This window comes from Budorcas taxicolor, chromosome 2, assembly GCF_023091745.1.
Source record: "Budorcas taxicolor isolate Tak-1 chromosome 2, Takin1.1, whole genome shotgun sequence".
NCBI classification, from domain to species: Eukaryota; Metazoa; Chordata; class Mammalia; order Artiodactyla; family Bovidae; genus Budorcas; species Budorcas taxicolor.
In genome coordinates this window covers 168803672-168821779 of record NC_068911.1, presented here as the reverse complement: position 1 = coordinate 168821779, position 18108 = coordinate 168803672, and the positions used below count along the sequence as shown (strand labels likewise).

Here is an 18108-nt window from a genome sequence, read left to right as displayed (position 1 = left end):
TCTTTTTTTAAGATTCCGCATATAAGTGATATCATATAATGTTTGTCTTCTTCTGACTTCACTTAGTATGATCATCTCTAGGTTCATCCGTGTTGCTGCAAATGGCAAAATTATTTCATTCTTTCTTATGGTTGAGTAATAGTCCATTGTGTGTATATTGGGACACAAATTCTTAACAACTTACAACATAGTTTTATTTTTCAAATCTCTTTTGATCTTCACAGCTACAGTGGAAGCAGAGCACAAGATTTCCTGCTGTAAAAGTGAGAAAAACTAAAACTCAGAAAAGTCAGAATGACTTGCCAAGATCCCATAGCCAGCCACTGTCTGAGCTGGGACCTGAACCCCAATCTTCAGACAAAATGTCTTTGCCCTCAGTCCTAATTGAAACACTTACTAGCATAGAACCTTGACAGTTTATTTAACTTCTCTGGACCTCAGTTTTCTTAACTTTCTATATAGTTAAGTTATAGAAAGTTAACTTTCTATATAGTGTAATAATAGAACCTACTTCAGATATCGATAGGTGTGATTGAGGTAACAGTTGCATTATATGCTTGGCATATAGCATGAGTGCAATAAATATTAGTTGAGTCTGAATCTAAGGTAGATCAGTGGGTCTGGACTGAAGGTGTTAGTGAACTAGTCAGTAATATGCCTGGCATGAGGGTGGCTGGCATGAGTGAAAGACTTAGGTGACACCATCAGGTTCCCTCTGTTTTGTCCAGATTCCTACCTGGAAGGGAACCCAGCCAGGGACTCTTCCCTAATGCCCTTCTCCTCTTCCTGCCCTCCCCCCAGTGCCTCGAATTTTTGGCTCAATGAAATGTGGTCCTTACTCAAAAGGGTTGGAGGCCTCTGCTTGTAATACAAATGACTTCTGTAAAGAGGCGGAGAAAGAGTAACCAACACATTGCTTGCTGCAGGATACTTTATGAAAACAGTTGCAGTTCTCTAAATCCCCCGCTGAGTCAGTGTAAGATGCCAGTGTCAGGCGGTTCCGGCCACGCCTGTCTGAAAAGCTTGTAGCTGTAGGTAGCCTCCATCCTCCTCCCCTCGTTCCTTTTCTTCTTGGTCAGGGATTGTCAGCAGCTCTGAGTCTGCTACTGGCCCAAATGCTTGCTGATAACTGTTCATCAGGCCGAGTCTGGCTCCTGCCAAACATTTCTCTTCCTTTTTTGCTAATGTCGTTTCTCAGCCTGATCATTATATATTTATCTTGGTCCTAGTAGAGTGAGCGCCAGAGAAACAAGAAGTAGCCCAAGCCCTGTTCTCTGTGTAGATTAGTTGTGTAGCCCAGCATTTGAAATACTTTTAAACCCCTCCTGTAATGAGGAGGACCCATTTCAATGATAGTTTTGGTCTCAATAATTGTCATTGAGATATTCTATGTATTTCCCCCGACTTAGCCTTGAAAGAACATACCTCACGTGCTCCAGTCTTCCATATTGATCTTCAAAGAAGATAGCCCAAGATTCCTTATCCCCCAGCAGGGAACTTTCCTGGTTCTTTCTGGAAAGTTCTGGCATATGACTCAGAATCTAGCCTTGCTTTAGCAACCAAGAGTTTATACCTTTCCTTCTTGCCTTGGGTGGTGTGTAAAGAGCTCTAGATTTGTAGAGAGGATTGGTTTTGAATCCTTGGGCAAACCATTCACTTTCTCTGAGCCTGAGTCTTACCTCTAGTGGTAAAACAAAAACAAACAAACAAACAAAAAACAACCTGCCAGTGCAGGAGATGTAAGAGATGTGGGTTAGATCACTGGGTCGGAAAGATCCCCTAGAGGAGGGCATGGCAACCCACCCCAGATCTTGCCTAGAGAATCCCAGGGACGGGGAGACTGGTGGGCTCCAGTCCATAGGGTTGCAAAGAGTTGGACACAACTGAAGTGCGCACACACACGTCTCACCTGGGAGTGCTAATAAGTTTCTGCCTTTTCTACTCATATTGATAGGACTCATGTAAGCATCAAAACAAGCTAAAGTCATTTTGAAAGTCATTTGTGAGCTGTCACATGCTCTATACTTATGCATAGTTACTGTCACTGGTTTTGAATCTGTGGTTACACAGCCTCCTCCAGTCTCTGATCCACTCCTATCCCTGACCCGATGCTGAGGAAACTGGACTCGTGCAGCTTTTTTGGGAGGAGCTTTGTTCCCAGGAGATTATTTTTATTTATTAAGTAAGAGATCACTGGAAGGGAATTGGGGGTTTGCTTTAGGATGTACAGCTGCAGAGCAAAGCTGCATCTCCAGCATCTGCCCCCAAGGCTTCCTGAGAGGCATGCTGACGCGTTGTGTCTCCTTCTGCAGACGGATGACAGCAACAGCGACTTGGACCCAGGAGTTTTGCTGACAGCTCAGACCATCACATCCGAGACCACCAGCAGTACCACCACAACTCAAATTACCAAGGTAACAGACAGCTAGAAATTCCTTATGAAATCGAGTGGCATGCCAGGCTTGCTGCCTCTCTGCAAGAACCCCAGTCCATAAACAAGGATTTTCAGCTTTATCCTTACTGAGGCAAGTTATTCCCCATTCCCCATGTTCAGGTGGAAAGGCCCTGCTGCTTTTTCCCCAGTAATAAACCCAGGGAGACCCTGAGCATCCCTACCTCCTTAGAGGTCTCAGAGTCACATGGTTTTCTCTTTACACATTGCTCTGTCTTCCTGGTCAGTGCGTCCTCTGTCTGGCTGGGGAGGTCAGTTTAAAGGCAAGTTTTGTTGGAATTATTAAGCAACCGTATTTTCTAAGCCAAAAATCAGAACTTGGGGTTTCACAAAGAAGGTCTCACAAAGAATTTTTATGCCATGTAGAGGATCGAGGCCATGGGAACTATAGTTCAGATGCTGAAATATTGGAATCATTCAAATATTGTTTATGGGGGCAAGAGGGACAAAGTATCTAAAACTGGAACTGCTCCCAGAAAATCAGAGATGATCCATGTTTGCAGTGGCACTAGAGGAAAAAGCATGTTCTTGTAAGTAAGAAATCTAGATTCCTGACCAAACTCCTTCATCAACACATAGATGAATGGAAGCTAGTTACTTCGTGTATCTAGACCTTGGTTTCCTCAGATGTCAAATAAGGGGCGTTATTTGAGGATAGTTTGACGTTAGTCATAGGAAACTGTTTTAAAACAAAGAGCTTAGTTTCAAGCTGCATGACATTTTTGTTTATAATCTTCTGATTTTTTTTCCTCTTGAAAATGATCAAAATACACAGGAAAAGAGCAAAAAGAAACTCCTGTTTTGTTTACACAGAGAATTATGTTTAGCTTATTAAGAATTTTTAGCAATACAGAGGAACAGAGGTGTGCTCATTTTAGCAGATCCAGTCCAAATTGTGAACAAGTGTGTGAGAATGCTATTCTGTGCAGTACCCCACAGCAGATTAAAATTTGGAGTATAGTTTTCAGACTGATTGCTTGCTGTTATTTGTTTTGCTGTTTGGGTTTTCCTTTTCTTCCTTCCTTCCTCCCTTCCTTCTTTCCTCCCTTCCTTTCTTTATTTCTTTCTTACATGATAACTTTTCTCTTTGGTTTCAGACTGTAAAAGGTGGGATTTCAGAGACCCGGATTGAAAAGAGAATCGTGATCACAGGAGATGTGGATATTGACCACGATCAGGTGGGGATGCCAAGGAAATTCTGAATGTAGGAAGGTTTCCCAGTGGGTTGACCAATGGATACCAGAGTTGGCTTGCACAAGACAACAGCTTTATCTCCAAAGAGCCCCCTCAGCTTCTCCAGCCCTCAATTAAGAAGGAGGACAAAGGGAATCAGACCAGGAGACCTGTGAGGGGTGGGGAGGGGGTGCCGCAGATTGAGGAAGCAGCAAAGTGGAATGAAAGGAACATGGGCTGTAGACTCAAAAACACTTGAGCTCGGATCCTAGTTCTTACCAGATTTTAGCTCTAATTCCGTCAGCCTCTGTTTCCTCATCTATAAGCTAGATCTTCCTTCAAGGATGTTGTGAGAATCAAGTGAGATACACATGTACATCATGTGGCACGCGGTGGACTCCAAGCAAATGGAAACACTGCTGCTGTTCAGGGGGGATCCTGTAACCTGTGCTGGAGGCAGTAGAGGTGATCAGACCAGCCTGTGGTCTCTGCACTGGGAGGGGCCAGCCAGCGGGGACACCATGTGAGAGGCTGGGACTCAGGAGACTTGGAACCTGCTTTCTTCCCAGGCCTATCACGAACTTGTTGTGTGACCTTGGGCAAATCACTTTACCTCTGATTTTTTTTTTTTTTTTGGTTGTTTGTTTCATCTCCTAAAAGAGAGTAGGTTGATCTAGATCATTTCTGGGCCCTTGTGAGTGCTCAAATTCCATGCTTTTATGTTAATTAGGTGCTAATTGTGTGCTTGAAGCAATTAGCAAGTAATAAGGTCAGGATTAATGTTCCCAATTCTCTGGGAGCTGAAGTTAGAACAGTAAAGCTGCAGAGAAAAGGGGGTGGAAGAGACTGCATGCAAATGCTTCTGGAATCATTGACAGGAGCGCTGGAGCCATAGTTCTGTGGCCTTTATGCTGATATGCTGAGTGCCTTAAAAAAAAAAACAAAAACTGAGCTGCAGTGCTGGCCGTTCCCTTGGTAGCAGGGTTGAGACTTACAGCTAAGAACACTGGACTGAGGGTCCCAGCAGCGAGGCTGCAGAAGCCCAGGTGGGAGCCCTGGCAGCCGGTCTGCCCCAGCTCAGGGGATCCTGCCGCGCTACCAGCCTGCATCCACCCACGCGGCCTGATGTGTTCTGAGCCCCTGCCACGTACTTAGTCTGTGCTAGACGGCCTGGGAAGGAGCTTTGGCTTTGCTGTGAGACAGACCCGGCTTGAATCCTGACTCTGTAACTTGCTGGTTATATGTCCTTGAGCGAGTTCTTTGACTTCTCTTCTGTAGTTTGCCATCTGTAAAACAAAAATAATCATAGGTTTCTTTCAGGTTATTGTGACAAAGGGACATGTGCAACTTGCTAGCTCAGAGCGTTGCTTGGTTGTCCTCCAGTCCCTGAGACACGGGGACACGTGGCAGGAATAAGACATGGCGGGCTCTGGATGGGGAGGGGGCTCTGGAAGAAGATGCAGGCTGTCAGAGACAGCAGGTGCAGACCAGAGGAACCAGAGAGAGGGCATGGGCGGGGCCTTGGTTGAGCAAACAGGATGAGGGGGGGATGAGCAGGGCTCTGTAGGGGTAGCAGTTCCAGGAATGGCTTTCATGGAGTCAGGAGACCAAAAGAGGGCTTTCCCTTCTTCCCATCCCTCCTAGGGGTAGTCTTAAGAGCCAGATTCAACAATCAGCCAGTCAAATCAAGCTCGAGCCCTTTCTGGTGGGCGGTAGGGTGGGGCGCAGGCTGTCTCTGAGAATCCCATGCCGCCATCCCCCAAAGGGTGTAATGGGCTCTTCCACCTTGGGGTGCTCTGAGCTTGAGGCTCAGAGACTTGCAGCCCAAGGGGAGTAGCGGTGTCGTTGTGCGTGCGTGCATGCTTGGTCACTTCTGTCATGTCTGACTCTCTGCGACCCTGTGGACTGTAGCCCAGGCTCCTCTGTTCATGGGATTCTCCAGGCCAGAATACTGGAATGGGTTGCCATGCCCTCCTCCAGGGGATCTTCCTGACTTAGGGACTGAACCTGGGTCTCTGTGTCTTCTGCATCACAGGTGGATTCTTTACCGCTGAGCCTCCAGGGAAGCCCAGTGGTGTCATTACTCTTCTTTAACTTTTCATCTGCTCCTTTTGCTTTCCTAAAATGATCAAAACTCCTCCAGAGACTTAAATAGGGTCATCATGCCCTTCCACCTCCTGCTGAAACTGAAAAACAGTCTGGTAAAGGGGAAAGTCTGATAGACTTCAGTGAAAATCCCCTTTATATTACTTACTAGCTCTGAAACATTAAGCATTTTAACCATTGAACCTTGGTTCTATAAAATGGAATTAAGGATACTACCTTGATTCATCGAGTTGTTGTGAAGATCAAGAAATAACAGTAAGTAATGGCATGTCACACAGCCTCCCACTCTTCCTTCCTGTCTTTTCTCTACTTCAGCCAGACATCTCTTCCTTCTTGTGTCATGCTTCATTGTCTTCTCCTGTCCTGAGCTTCCTGGTTACCCTGCACTGAGCAGAGATTTTGCTTTGTTCTTTAGACGCCCTGTCTTGGGTGAATCCTCCCAGACCCACCCAGGCTGTCACCTCTGAAGTCCTCCCTGACTTCCTGAAAACAGCTCTTAGCTTTCCCCATGTCTGTGTTTTAGTCCAGCACCCTCCCTAAGCAGCACGGGATGGGTTCAGCCATCGTCAGTGTGGCTCAGCCTACCCTCAGCCCTGGTTCCCCAGACAGCAAGGTTGAACTTGCCAGAGAAGTGGGGTCCCGTGACCCTTTCCTTCGTCACTAGCCAGGCTGCTTTCTGTCTGATGGGCATCGTTTCTGTCTTCCTCAGGTCCTGGTACAGGCCATCAAGGAGGCAAAGGAGCAGCACCCAGACATGTCAGTGACCAAGGTGGTCGTCCATCAGGAAACCGAAATCTCTGAGGAGTGAGCTCAGGTAGGGGCTGTTCTTGGGGGGCAGACCTATCCCTCCAGAGGGGTCCACACCGGCACTTGATCAACTGAAGGCGGAGGAAGGCCGAGGAGGAGGGTGTGGGAGGTTGGCGCCCAACTAAAGCAGCTAGGTGTCCTCCTGCCCCAGCAGTCCCGTCAGTGATGGGTTGGAAGAGATTCTCCATGCGTGGATGTAAACCCCACCCACCTCTTGAATCATCCCTCACCCTCTTGCTTCCCCACCTCCCTTTCTCCCTGCTACTGTGTTCTCTGCTGTCACAGGGCTCTCTGAGTCTAGTCCTGGGAGGTCAGAGGAAGAGAACAAAACCAAGAAAAGCAGGACTAGTTGTCCTGAAATGAGGCTTTTTCGGGGGTAGGAGAGAGATGGCTGAAGCCCTGGGGCCAGACTAGAGAGTTGGAAGCAGGGTAGCTGACTTTTGGGGAGCCAGGGTTCCAGATGAATCCATGCCTAAAAGTAGTTTACAAATAATTTGAAGAAGCCACCAGGTAGGACAGGGCCCTGTAAAACCCACTCAGGCCTTGATTGTCACCTGTGGCCTCAAGAACTTGGCAGGGGGATGAGGAAGTCTCCTTTGCAAGATTTTTAAACTTTGCTTCTTTCTTTCCTCTAGGAATTCTCCCACCCTCTCCCCTCAACCCCCCACCCCCTGCCTGTCTGCCATCCCAGAGAAAAACCAGCAGAATGATAAAGAAGCTAACCAGCAATAGTTAGACTTCACTTTTAAGATGATTGATTCTAAACCACCAGAAAATCAATTTCTTTTTCTATTTGGAGTTTATACCAAGAAAGTCTTCTAGACATCACTGATCCTTTTGAATACCTTTTTCTATATTGTGATACAAGAAATTGTGCAACTTTTCACTCTATGGACTGTTTTTAAAGAGCTTTTTTCTTTTTTTTTTTTTTAAATGGGGTGGTTTGGAACCCCTTCAGACCAGCCTCTCCCCACTTAGACTGACAGGGTCCATAGCATTCTGGAAATCCTCCAGTGACACTGTCAGCTGTGTTGGGGGGACAGAGCCAGCTTAATGGGGCCTCCCCGATCCTCCCCTAGTCTATAGTCTGTAGATGACTGCAGAAACTTCATGAACCAGCCCTTCCTCAGAGCCAGTGATGTCCCTTTACCAGAATGTCAGGCAGGGCAGCTGCCCTAAGGCGCAGGCCCTAAGCGAGTGCCCCCCGTCCCTTTGCTGAGGCGGAGACTCTGCTCAGAATGCAGCGCTGTTTCCCTTCCTCTCCCTGCTCTTTCTCTTTGGAGCCTCTTTAGATCAAAGACATAAGACGTTGCTTCAGACATATCTGATGCTGTGAATGTTTGACCGTATCCGTGGCCTTCACCTTCCCACCCTCCCTCCCCTCTTACCTCATCAGAAGCAGTGGCTCAGCTAAGAGCTCCCCTGCCACCTCCCATCTCAGGAGACCAGAACTCACAGAAAAATAGGCACTTTGGGCCAGAAGCACTGACGGCACATTTTTGCTGGTGATGTGGACAAAGCAAGCTGATGAGATTTTTTTTTTCAAGGTTTTCTAGTTCTGGGAACGTGCACTTGACATGGGGGCATGGTGGGGTTTGCCTCAGCCGGATCTGCTCGGACGTATTTCCAGGAGACCATCCCTGGGCCTCTCTCTCTAATCCTTGGGTGACAAGGAATGTAACCCAGCAGGCGATTGTGGTCCATGACCTTACTCCTCACCATCGGCACCTGCTTGAAGATTATCCTTTCTGGAGCAGGGGAATGGCTTTCACGGGCCTCCCTCCCCACAAAACCCCCCTTGACAAAGGGGCACAAACACCAGCTCTGCTCATTCCCACCTGCCATCTGAGGTTTGTCCGGTTTTGTGACTTGATTTTTGTGGTGGGTTTAAGGTTTCTTTTTGTTTGTTTTTGAAAATAAGAACTGATGTCCCCAGTTCCACTATTCCTGGTAAAGATTTGGGGGGGGTGGCATTTTTATTCAATAGGCCTTCTCTAATCTTCCAGCTCGCTTCCCACAGACAGGTCTGCCTACATGGTCTTAGAATCCTAAGTCTAGGACAGAAGGTCAGCTCCCTGAGGTGGACAGTGGGTCACACCCAGCCGTCGCTGGGGGCTCCAGGGCGGGGAGGCTTGCCTCTGCTCCCTGCAGTGGGACCCAGCAGCACATGCCTGGAGTGCACTGGCTGAACTTTGTCTCGACAGACGCGGTTGGATTGAACTGATCTCACACGTGTGCGTTTTTCTCTGCGTCCTTCCTTGAGACTGTTACTAACCCATAGGTAGCTCTCTCTCTGGGCAGGGACAGGGAGGAGTTCAGGTAGGATGTGTCACACTGGCTGTGAGGGAAGGAGAGCGCCCTGTCTCAGGAACAGACTTACAACCTGGGAGCATAGGTCTGGAGCGACAGGGCTTTCTGGGCAGTGCCCAAGCCAAGGGCTTTGTGGCCTGGAGTGGTGGTGAGGTTGGAAATCCAGCTCATATCAAGCAGGTGTGCCAGATGAGCTTGCTTGCCAGTGGCCAGCTCTGCTGCTTGGAAGAGCTGCAGGAGCCCAGAGCTGACACCTGTGGAATGGAGATGGGCAAAGGAAGAGGGCAGGGCACGTGCATCAGGAATCTGATGCCCCTATATCCCATGATACCCGCTCAGAGTGGCTGCTTTCTCAGTCCTGGACCACTCATCGGGGGCCTGAACTTCCCCTCGGTCTGTCACCAGCTCACTTCACTTCTCCCTGCTTCCCTGACTATAAACTGGACCAGAAGATCTCCAATGCCCTGCCGGCACTGCGAAGCCATGATATCGACAAGCCAACGTGAGGGGTGTCCTTCTGAGCCTCTTTCACCTTCCTCCCTCTCTGATTACCGAACTTGGGGTTTGGCAGTTGTTTGAATTTTTTATTTTCCTTCTTGCAATTGTTTGCGTGCGTGCATGAGAAGAAAAACAGACTGTCCAGGTGGAAACGGTGAAGAGGGGAGAAGAGTTCATTTCCAGGGTCAACAACTTGGCGGCCATTTTCCTAAAGTGACTCAGACACACCACAGTACCAACTCTCGCTGCAATTTGATTTTTATTCCACTTGAGTAATAAAGATTTCCTCCAAGCCACGTGAGGTCTCTGTCACCCACCCACCCACAAAGCAGGACCTGAATTTATCAGCGGAGGGCCCACAGAGCCTGGCTGCAGGGACCTGTCAGGGAATCTTTGCCCGCCTCCAGCCCCCGCCGTGTGTTCTTCAGGGCAGCTAAGGGTGGCGAGGCAGCAATCCACCTTTGGAAATGGAGCCAGAGCTATGGCCTGACCAACACCAAGGAATGCTCATGGGAAATACCTGCCCAGTATCTCAGTCCCCGGGCTGGCTGATTTTACAAATCTCAAATGTTTTATTTTGGTGACAAAAATGAAGGAGCTTTGTAAATTAAAAAAAAAAAAATTATGAATCATATCAAGTAGTTGTTTTCATTTCTCGACAAAATAGGAAGCTATGGCAGCCGAATCAAATTGACAACAACTGTAGATTAAATAGGCAATATTTAGGTCTGCCATCTTGGCCTTTTGTAGTAAGAGAAGTGGTAGTAGTGTTTAGATACTGTTTGGTCTTGCTTCTTGTATTGCATTTTTCAATAAACTCAAAAAAAAAAACCAACCCTGACTCTGTGAAGATTGATCAACTTTTAAAGTTCTCTTCCCCTACATGGGTCAGGGAAACCCAAATCCAAGCCGTTTTCTAAGGCTGTCCACACTGACCAAAAGGGTGCTTCAACATATAAAAGGATTTCTGAGAACTGGCAAATGCTTTTTGCCACCTGGAGGAAGATTTCACAGCATGGGCCACAGGACAAAGGAGAGAAGGGGGCTTCTCAGACCTGTTTGGGGAGGGGCCAGACCCTAGTACGGAAGCATTGGCAGTAGTATAGCCCTTACTGGGATGTACCCAGCACGGCTGAGGGAGAAAGAGGTTTAGGTGGTGGGAGTTAAAGGCTCAGTCCCAGATGGCAGTGGAAGGTCTCAACTCTACAGCGTTGCCCATCTTCCCAGAGGCCCAAACCCCAGCACCAGTGCCACCTTGGAGCCTGTAACACCACAACCTACCTTCCAGGTTTGAGGATCCTCACCCACCACTTGGGGTCTGCCAAGACACCCACCAGATGCATCCCTGGACCTCCAGCCCCATCAGGTATCTGTCCAGGGCTAAGGCCACTTTCGGAGGCTGAAGGAATTCCTGAGGCTGAGTCATGATGGTCTCCAGAGTCCACATTAAAACACATCCTCTCTAGCTTTTTGAACCCTTGTGCAGTTGGCATTTCTTTGCCGACATGCAAGTCAGGAGGCCCTGGCAGCTGTTGGGGCTGGAGCATCCATCCCCCGCGCTGGGATGTGACTGAAACCTCTACTAGACATCAGGACTCCTAGGGTTGTGCCACGGTCCACGCTGCAGCCTCACAGCAGGCTGTGCCCCTCCTCCTCAGACCCGGGCCCCCAAGTCCCCTCCTGCTCCCAACTTGGCATAACCCCCCAGACTGAGGCGGTCCAGCCGTGGCCAGCTTCGGTGAGCACAGTCCCGAGCCGCTGGGGCCCCCAGCAGGAGCTCTCCGAGGCCCAGATCCAAAGACTTGGAATGTTCGATGCAGGAGCCGGAGGGCTGCACGGTGATGATCACATGGCCGGTCTGGGGCCGCGGACCCCAAGGTGGATGCAGCCCTGAGCCCTTCAGCGGGTAGCTGTTAAGCAGGGCAGGTAACCCCAAGCGAGGATTAGCTGGCTCTGAACGCAGACTCCGCACTGACGGGACGGGTGAGGTACCCCGACGCGGGGACAGGTCCCAGGTTTCCGGTTCCACGCAGCCTGCGGCTCGGGGAGTCCTGGGGCCGGGGCTGGGGAGGAGCGCGCAGTCCCACCCTGGGCCGTCCGGGGGCCGCAGAGCCTGAGCCCGCAGCACCCCCTGGCGAAGCCGTCGCGTCTCCAGGTCGCGGTTCTCGTAGAGCAGCGTGTTGGCGCAGATGAACACGAACAGGCCGACGCCCATGACCACCGGCCCAAGGAGTCTCAGCCGCTCGTGCGGGCCGTGAGCTCGGCCGGCGCCGCGACCCTCGCGCCGCAGCTCGCTCAGGGGAGGCGCGCTGGCGTTCGCAGCCCGGGGTCCCGGGACTCCGGCGCGGTGCGGCCAGTAGCCGGCCACCGCGATGCCCATGCCCACCAGGACCACGAGCGCCCCCAGCGCCGCGAACGCCCCCGACGGCGAGCGCAGCCGCAGCCGCGCCCGCACCCGCAGGGGTTCAGGAGGGGAGCGCGCGCGCCGGCGGCGGCCCAGGCGGCGGCCCAGGCGCGAGACGCGGCCCTCGGGGCTCCTCCGCACCTCCCCGCAGTCTCCAGGGCTCCCGGCCGTCATCTCGCCGACGTCTGGGCGCTCTGCGGAGAGAAGTGGGGAGGCAGGGACTGAACCGACGGGCCTACGGTCGGAGCGCCAGGTCGGGGGCCCCAATCCGGGAGGGAAGATGGGGCCGCCTCGCCCAGGACGCTTGGAGATCCCTGGCGGCCACCCCCGGATTTTCCCGGGCTGCGAGGCGGGGAGCCGCCCCCGCTCGGGTTTTCCGCAGCGGAGCTCCGAGCCAGGGACGCGCGGCAGAAGCCGGAGTTGGCCCGGCCCGCGGGCGGAGACGAGGGAGGGGGGCGCGGGCAGCTCCTTGACGCATCCTCGGCTGCGGGGCTCCGGCCGCCGGCGCCCTCTTGGCCAGCTTGCGGGTCCCGGGCTCGGGGAGGCGTGGGGACCCCGGCAGCGGCGTCTGCAGGGTAAGTTCCGCCCGCGATCGAGCTCACCCCCGCACGTGGCTGCACCATATAGTAAAGGAGGGAGGGGGTACTTGGCCGCCCGGGTCCGCCCGGGTCGCTGGCGGATCCCCTTCCCCCTACTGCGCTACACGTACCGCAGCGGAGGAAGGGAGGGGGGGTTGTCACGGACTCCAGCCTCTTCCTGCCCGCCCCCTCTTCCAGACCTCCTCAGTCAGCACTGAAGCTGCAGCAAGACAGACTTGAGCTAGACTCCGAGAAGACCGCTCAGACCAAAACCAGCGGCAGACTTTGCGCAGGATTTTTTGAAACTCCGCGAAGAGCCCCCTTCCCCTCCTCCAGCCGCCCATCCACGGTCCGGGCAGGAGGCAGGGGGCCGTGGGTGCCAGGCTCCGGGCCTTGCCGGTGAGCTCCTCTCCTGGCTCTCCTGTCGGCCCAGGCAACACTGTTCCCCAGGCTGCAGCGTTTCCAATTCGGACTCCTCCGGATGAATCATCCCCCTTTCCCGCCGCCTGGCCTCCTTTCCGGCCTCCTCAGCCCGAGGCCTTAGTGGCCGCGTCCCGGCCAGAGCAGCACCGCCCTTGCACCCCAGGGTCTGGGCCACCCGGTGTAAGCCCTTCCCAGCTGCTGGTGCGGCCCGGCCTGCGGCCTGAGGGGCTGAATCCGGGCCAGGCGGGAGTAGCCGGGAAACGTGTGATGTAGCCCCCACGAGAGGCTGGGTGTGGGAGGAAACGGTGCCCCGGCCCAGGCGCTCCGGGTCCCGCAGGAGAGGAGGGTTAGGACCTTGCTGTCCAGTGGTGCGTCCTGACTGCCCCAGTCTGGTTTCCCAACAGCTGCATCTCTGGAACCCTTAGCCGAGGCGCCAGGAAGGAGGCCTGTTACCCTTCTCTCTCCCCATCCGCACCCCAAAGCTCAAAGCAGGACATCCCATCCCTGCCTCCGACAGGAGCGCTGAAGGCCCAGGCCCTAGCATGGAACCCGGCGTCTTCCGCGTCCAAGGCCTGGGGTTCACAGAGGGAAACTACGGCCCGGAGAGGTGGATGGGTCTGCTGGGGTCACGCAGCGCACGCCACGCAGGACGCGGGGTCCACACAAGACCTAACCCCGGGCACTTCTCGGCACAGCCCTGGGAGCGTCCTGGGAGGAGGGGAGGCCCGTTGCCTGCCTGGTCTCTGAGTATGGAGCTCTTTCCCCAGCCCCAAACTGGAGAAATGACCACCCCCGCCCCAGCCCAGAGCTGGCGCCCCGGTCCCAACTCTCGAGCCACCCGCGGGTCCTGGCGGGTAGGGAAGGAAACGGAGGCCTGCCGAGAGAGGGATGGGGACAAGCTCAGACACTGAGATTTTGGAGGGTGTGAGTCGACGCTGGGGACCCCGGGAGAGGCAGCAACTTGGAGCCACAGTCCGAAGATCCCTGGTCGCAGGAAGTTGCTGGGGGCCGGATTCCTAACACTCCGGGGTCCCGCCTCTGCGCGCGTCCACACTCCTGCCGCGGGAAAAAAGGGAACCCCGCTCCCGCTCCTCCCCATCCCCAGGGCCTTTCTGGAGGGAGCGACCAAACAAAAAGTTGGGGAAACTGGAGAGGTGAACCCCACCAGGCCCCTAGTTTCGCTCACCTGGCGCTCAGCGCCGGAGTGGGTCCGGGTCCGAGTCCGCACGCCTGGGCTCCAGCCCTGCCGCGGTCTCCGTGGACTCTTGGCGCCCGGTCCCGCCCCCTGGCCCGGTCCCGCCCCGGCCCGGCCCCGCCCCGCCCACCGGGAGCCCCCGGGCCAGTTCGGCCGGTGTCCAGCCAGTGTCCGGCCCGGCCCCAAGGCTGGAAAGAGGCAGCGAGTCTCAAGGCTGAGGCTCGAAGGTAAGAGCTGTGTGCGCGCTCGGTGACTCGGAGGATCCGAGGGCCCCAAGTCCCCGGCTGACGTCTTTCAGAAGGCCTGGGAGGGTGCCCTCCCCACGTGGGAAGACTGAAACCCCTGCCTCGCCCCGCAGCCGGAGCGAGCAGACCCAGGATTGAAGCCGCACGCCCTCCCCCGCCTCGCACAATCCGTCCCTTCCAGGCGCCCCGGAGAGGACCCTCGGGCAACTGAGAGCCCACAGGCGCCAAGCGCCGTCCGAGGAGCTTCCCGAGGAGGCGGCCAGAGTTCCCGCTCCGCCCGACCGTACTATCTGAACCTTCCTGCATCTGAACCTCACAGTCTTCACCTGTAAAATGGGTGTGATGGTCTCTGCTTCACAAGATGCCGAGGGGTGAAAATCCGGCGTCAAGGGCGGGGCACACTAGAGGGGCACAGCCCGGGGTACGCCTCCGAGCGCTCGGAAGAGGAATCACTTTGCTGTTTAGTTGCTAAGTCGTGTCTGACTCTTTGGGACCCCCATGGACTCTAGCCCGCCAGGCTTCTCTATCCTTGAGATTCTCCAGGCAGGATACTGGAGTCGGTGGCCATGCCCTGCTCCAATCACGTTGGCGGGGAGGGTAAATAGAGAAGAACCGGATTCTCAGAGCCGAGGGAATCGGATGCAGCGTCGCCGGCCTCCCTAGCCTTCCCGAAGAAGATGCTGCCTAGCGGGAGTGGGGAGACGGTGCTCGTCTCAAATCAGGAGGCGGGTTCGGAAATCCGCGGCGCCCCGCGCGGACCGGCCCACAGGGGGCTGCCCGGCCTTCGTGTCCCGCCCGCCCCCAGAGGCAAGAATGTGGCGCGGAGCCAGGGGGTCGGCCGGCGGCCCAGTTTCCATGATGCGGGGGGCGGAGGAGGAGGGGGCGGGGAGGTACGGGCAAATTGCCAGCCTCCGCGCCGGCCGCCCCCACAGCCCACTCCCGCAGCCCAGCTAGGGCCCCTCGGGAGGAATTTCCGGCCTGGGATTGATTATAACCCGCCCCTCCCCCGGTCGCCGAGACCCCCCGGCCCGCGGGGCGCTCGTGAAGGGGGATGGGCAGTAATGAGACCCGGCTGTGCGCCGGGGGGCCAGGCGGGGGAACTCGGGGCCCCCAAGCCCGCTGCCGGGTCCCGGAGCCACACTGCACAACTGGGCCTCGAACCCAGGCTCCGGTCCTCTAGCTCGGCCGAGGAGACCAGGGGTGGCGTAGGCGCCCCGGAAGCCGCCTCGCCCCGCCGCCGGCGACCGAGCATCCTCGGGAGAGTCCGAGGCCACTGCCGGGGGCGGGGCCTCCCCCGGGGGGCCGACCGCGCCGAGGCCTGGGTCCCGAGGAGGCCGCAAGGGGGCGAGGCTTCCCCGGAGCCACATCCCTGCGGGTCCGAGACCGCCTTCCTGCCGCCCGCTTGGGCCGCGAGGCTGCTGCGGCCCGAGCTCGCGTCTGGGCTGTGGCCGGCGCTCCGCCGGGGCCGCAGCCTTCTTCTTGCCTCCTCCCGCTTCTTGCTCCGCAGGAGGACCTTTCGTCTCGCCCTCGGTCCGCTCCTCACACACGGACCCCACCTCCGCCCTCTCAGCGTTTCCCCAAGCCCCATCCGACCCCGTTGCCCCTCTTGGCTCATTGGGTCACCAACTCCAGAGGCCAACCCAGGGTTTCCAGGGCCTCGTCCCGCTGCCCCGCCTGCCCCGCCGTTTACCACCTGTTCCTCCCGCCTTCTGCCCTCCTCAGGACTCTGCCCTCCTCAATGTTGGGGCTTCTTCCATCCTAAGCCCCGGGAGGAACCCCGCTTCCAGCAGCCAGCCATCTGCCTGGACCGCGGGGAGCAGTCGGTTCCTGCTCTTTCCCGTCTTCTCACTTTGTGAATGGACCCATCACCCAGCCTAAGGCCAGATACTTCAGGGGTCAACCGGGGCGCCTTCCTCTGCCAGTTCTGTCTAATCCATCAAGCCCCTGTGGACCCTGGTCCAGGGATCTTGAATTAGTGCCCCAGTGCCCCTGTCCTGCTGCAGGCCAGGCCTTGCTCCTCCGCAGGTGGGCACCAAGCACCTTTCTACTCAGGAACAGATGAATCCAGGTCTCAGAGGTGGGTGAATCTGAACTCCTCACTCACTCCCTGCTTCAAGCCCTCAGGGGGCTCCCCAGTTTTTTTCCAAGTGTAGTTCGTGTGCTGCGTGCTAAGTCGCTTCGGTTGTGTCCGACTCTTTGCAACCCTATGGACTGTAGCCCACCAGGCTACTCTGTCCATGGGATTTTCCAGGCAAGAATACTGGAGTTGAGTTTAGATCCCTCTTCCTTCCACAAACCAGCCCTGCCCCTCTCACTCCTGCCTCCTGCGTAGCTGAGCTTGTTTCTATCCCCAGATCCTCTGCGTTCTGGCTTCCTGAGCTTGGCACGTGCCTTGCCCCCTGTCGGGAGCTCCCACGCCCCTGGTTGTCCCCTTGCCTGCTACTCATCCTTCAGACCTTCGCTGGGCTTCCCCTGGGCCCTTAGCCCAGCCCAGCCGGTCCTCTACCCTTCTGTTCCCTCTCCCCGCCCCCACCACCTACACACACGCAGAAGACTCCCTGCAGCAGCACTCCACATAGGTGAATTGAAATCAGTGTTTGGGAACTGAGTCTATTTCCTGTCTGTGTCCCCTGTGGCCATGAGCTCTGAGGGGCAGGACTCAGCTTGTCTTGCTCACCCCTGTGCCCAGCTCAGTGCCTGCCCACCACTGGCCCTCAACTGGCCCATCTCCCCCACCACTGAGCCCCTCCTAATTTCTACCCCTGGGGCCCATTTCAGGCAACAGGAGGTAAAACAAAACAAAACAAAATAAAACTCTGTTTCCCCATGTGTAAAAAAGCGGGGAGTAATACTCCCAGTGTTGTTTTGAAGGTTAGAGTCCATGTTCTCAGCCCCTGGCACAAAGCGGTCATCCACTGAATAGCTAGCTGCTCCCCCTTTGCCCATGGGCGTCAGACCCCAAAGACAATGTTTGTGGGTCAGAGAAACTTTCTCTGGTCATTTGGGGTGGCTGGGGAGAAAAGGGCCCCTCTTCTTGGACACAACCCCTTTCAATTCTCTTGAGGGCTGGGGGAGGTCAATATTATGCCCACTTTACAGATGAGGTTCAGAGGAGCAAAGAGACATGCCCACAGACACGCAGTCACACTGGTGGCCCCCGACCCTCCACAGAGGGAAGTCCATTGATGGTTTAGCCCTGGTGTGCAGGTATGTAGACAGCCAGTGTCTCAATATTGGGACACTGATCTCAAATTGTACCCTGGCCTTGTGTCACCTGGACCCCTCCACTTCTGAACAAGGAGGGACCTGGGTGAGCTGTCCCCTAGGGACCACAGTGGTCAGCGCGCTACACTGACCCTTGTGAAGGCAGAGAAACAGACACGGTGACCCTGAGGTCCCTGCCTAACTGAGGCTCCAGGTGCTTTCCAGAAGCCACCATGGGGAGGAAGCGACTAGTGACACCTGCGTGTCCCAGCCCCACCCTGGGGCCACACATCGGCAGGACCTGGGAATCTACCTTCTCTCATTCTCATGTTTAGAACAGTGCGTCTGCCTGGGGCTAGTCTGCCCTGGATTTCTTGCCCGAGCCCCAGAGGTGTCTACAACCTTCACAGCCCTGTGCCAGTGGGCTCCCCCTCCCCACAACCCACACTGGAACCACAGCCTCAACTAAGAATCCAGAACCCTGGTTCAGAGTGGAAGCCTGGCTCTGAGCCCAGGTTTGATTACGCTGCTCAGTCATTTGCTGGGTGCCCTCAGCCGGGTCACAGCCCCTGCCTGTGTAACGTGACCTTCCCAGGGAGGAAAGGGCTGCGCTGCCCATTCAGTGAGAACTGATGGGTAAGTAGAGTCCAGAAGCCCAGTCCCAGGGCCCCCTGTTACAAGAATGGGCACCAACAGCCCCAGAGGGGCGGGGC

The 18108-nt window shown here is 55.1% G+C and overlaps 2 protein-coding genes across 8 annotated transcripts in view; one reads left to right on the top strand and one right to left on the bottom strand.

Moving 5' to 3' along the window:
• Positions 1 to 10172, top strand: part of EPB41 (erythrocyte membrane protein band 4.1) — a 165314-nt gene extending 155142 nt beyond the window's left edge. For all 7 annotated transcript variants that reach the window (XM_052635564.1, XM_052635563.1, XM_052635562.1 and 4 more), the window contains 4 exons: positions 2313 to 2414; positions 3550 to 3630; positions 6441 to 6545; positions 7174 to 10172. In XM_052635564.1, coding sequence (XP_052491524.1) covers positions 2313 to 2414; positions 3550 to 3630; positions 6441 to 6539 — 282 coding nt within the window. In that variant the 3' untranslated portion in view covers positions 6540 to 6545; positions 7174 to 10172. The remainder of the gene's footprint in view (positions 1 to 2312; positions 2415 to 3549; positions 3631 to 6440; positions 6546 to 7173) is intronic.
• An 828-nt stretch (positions 10173 to 11000) lies between these two features.
• Positions 11001 to 11924, bottom strand: TMEM200B (transmembrane protein 200B). Its single transcript, XM_052636180.1, has one exon. It carries the CDS (start codon positions 11922 to 11924, stop codon positions 11001 to 11003), a length of 924 nt encoding a protein of 307 aa, XP_052492140.1.
• Positions 11925 to 18108: the final 6184 nt, after the last annotated feature.

Excerpts from the sequence above, each read along its gene's own strand:
- TMEM200B (XM_052636180.1), bottom strand. The coding sequence starts at position 11,924 with ATGACGGCCGGGAGCCCTGGAGACTGCGGGGAGGTGCGGAGGAGCCCC.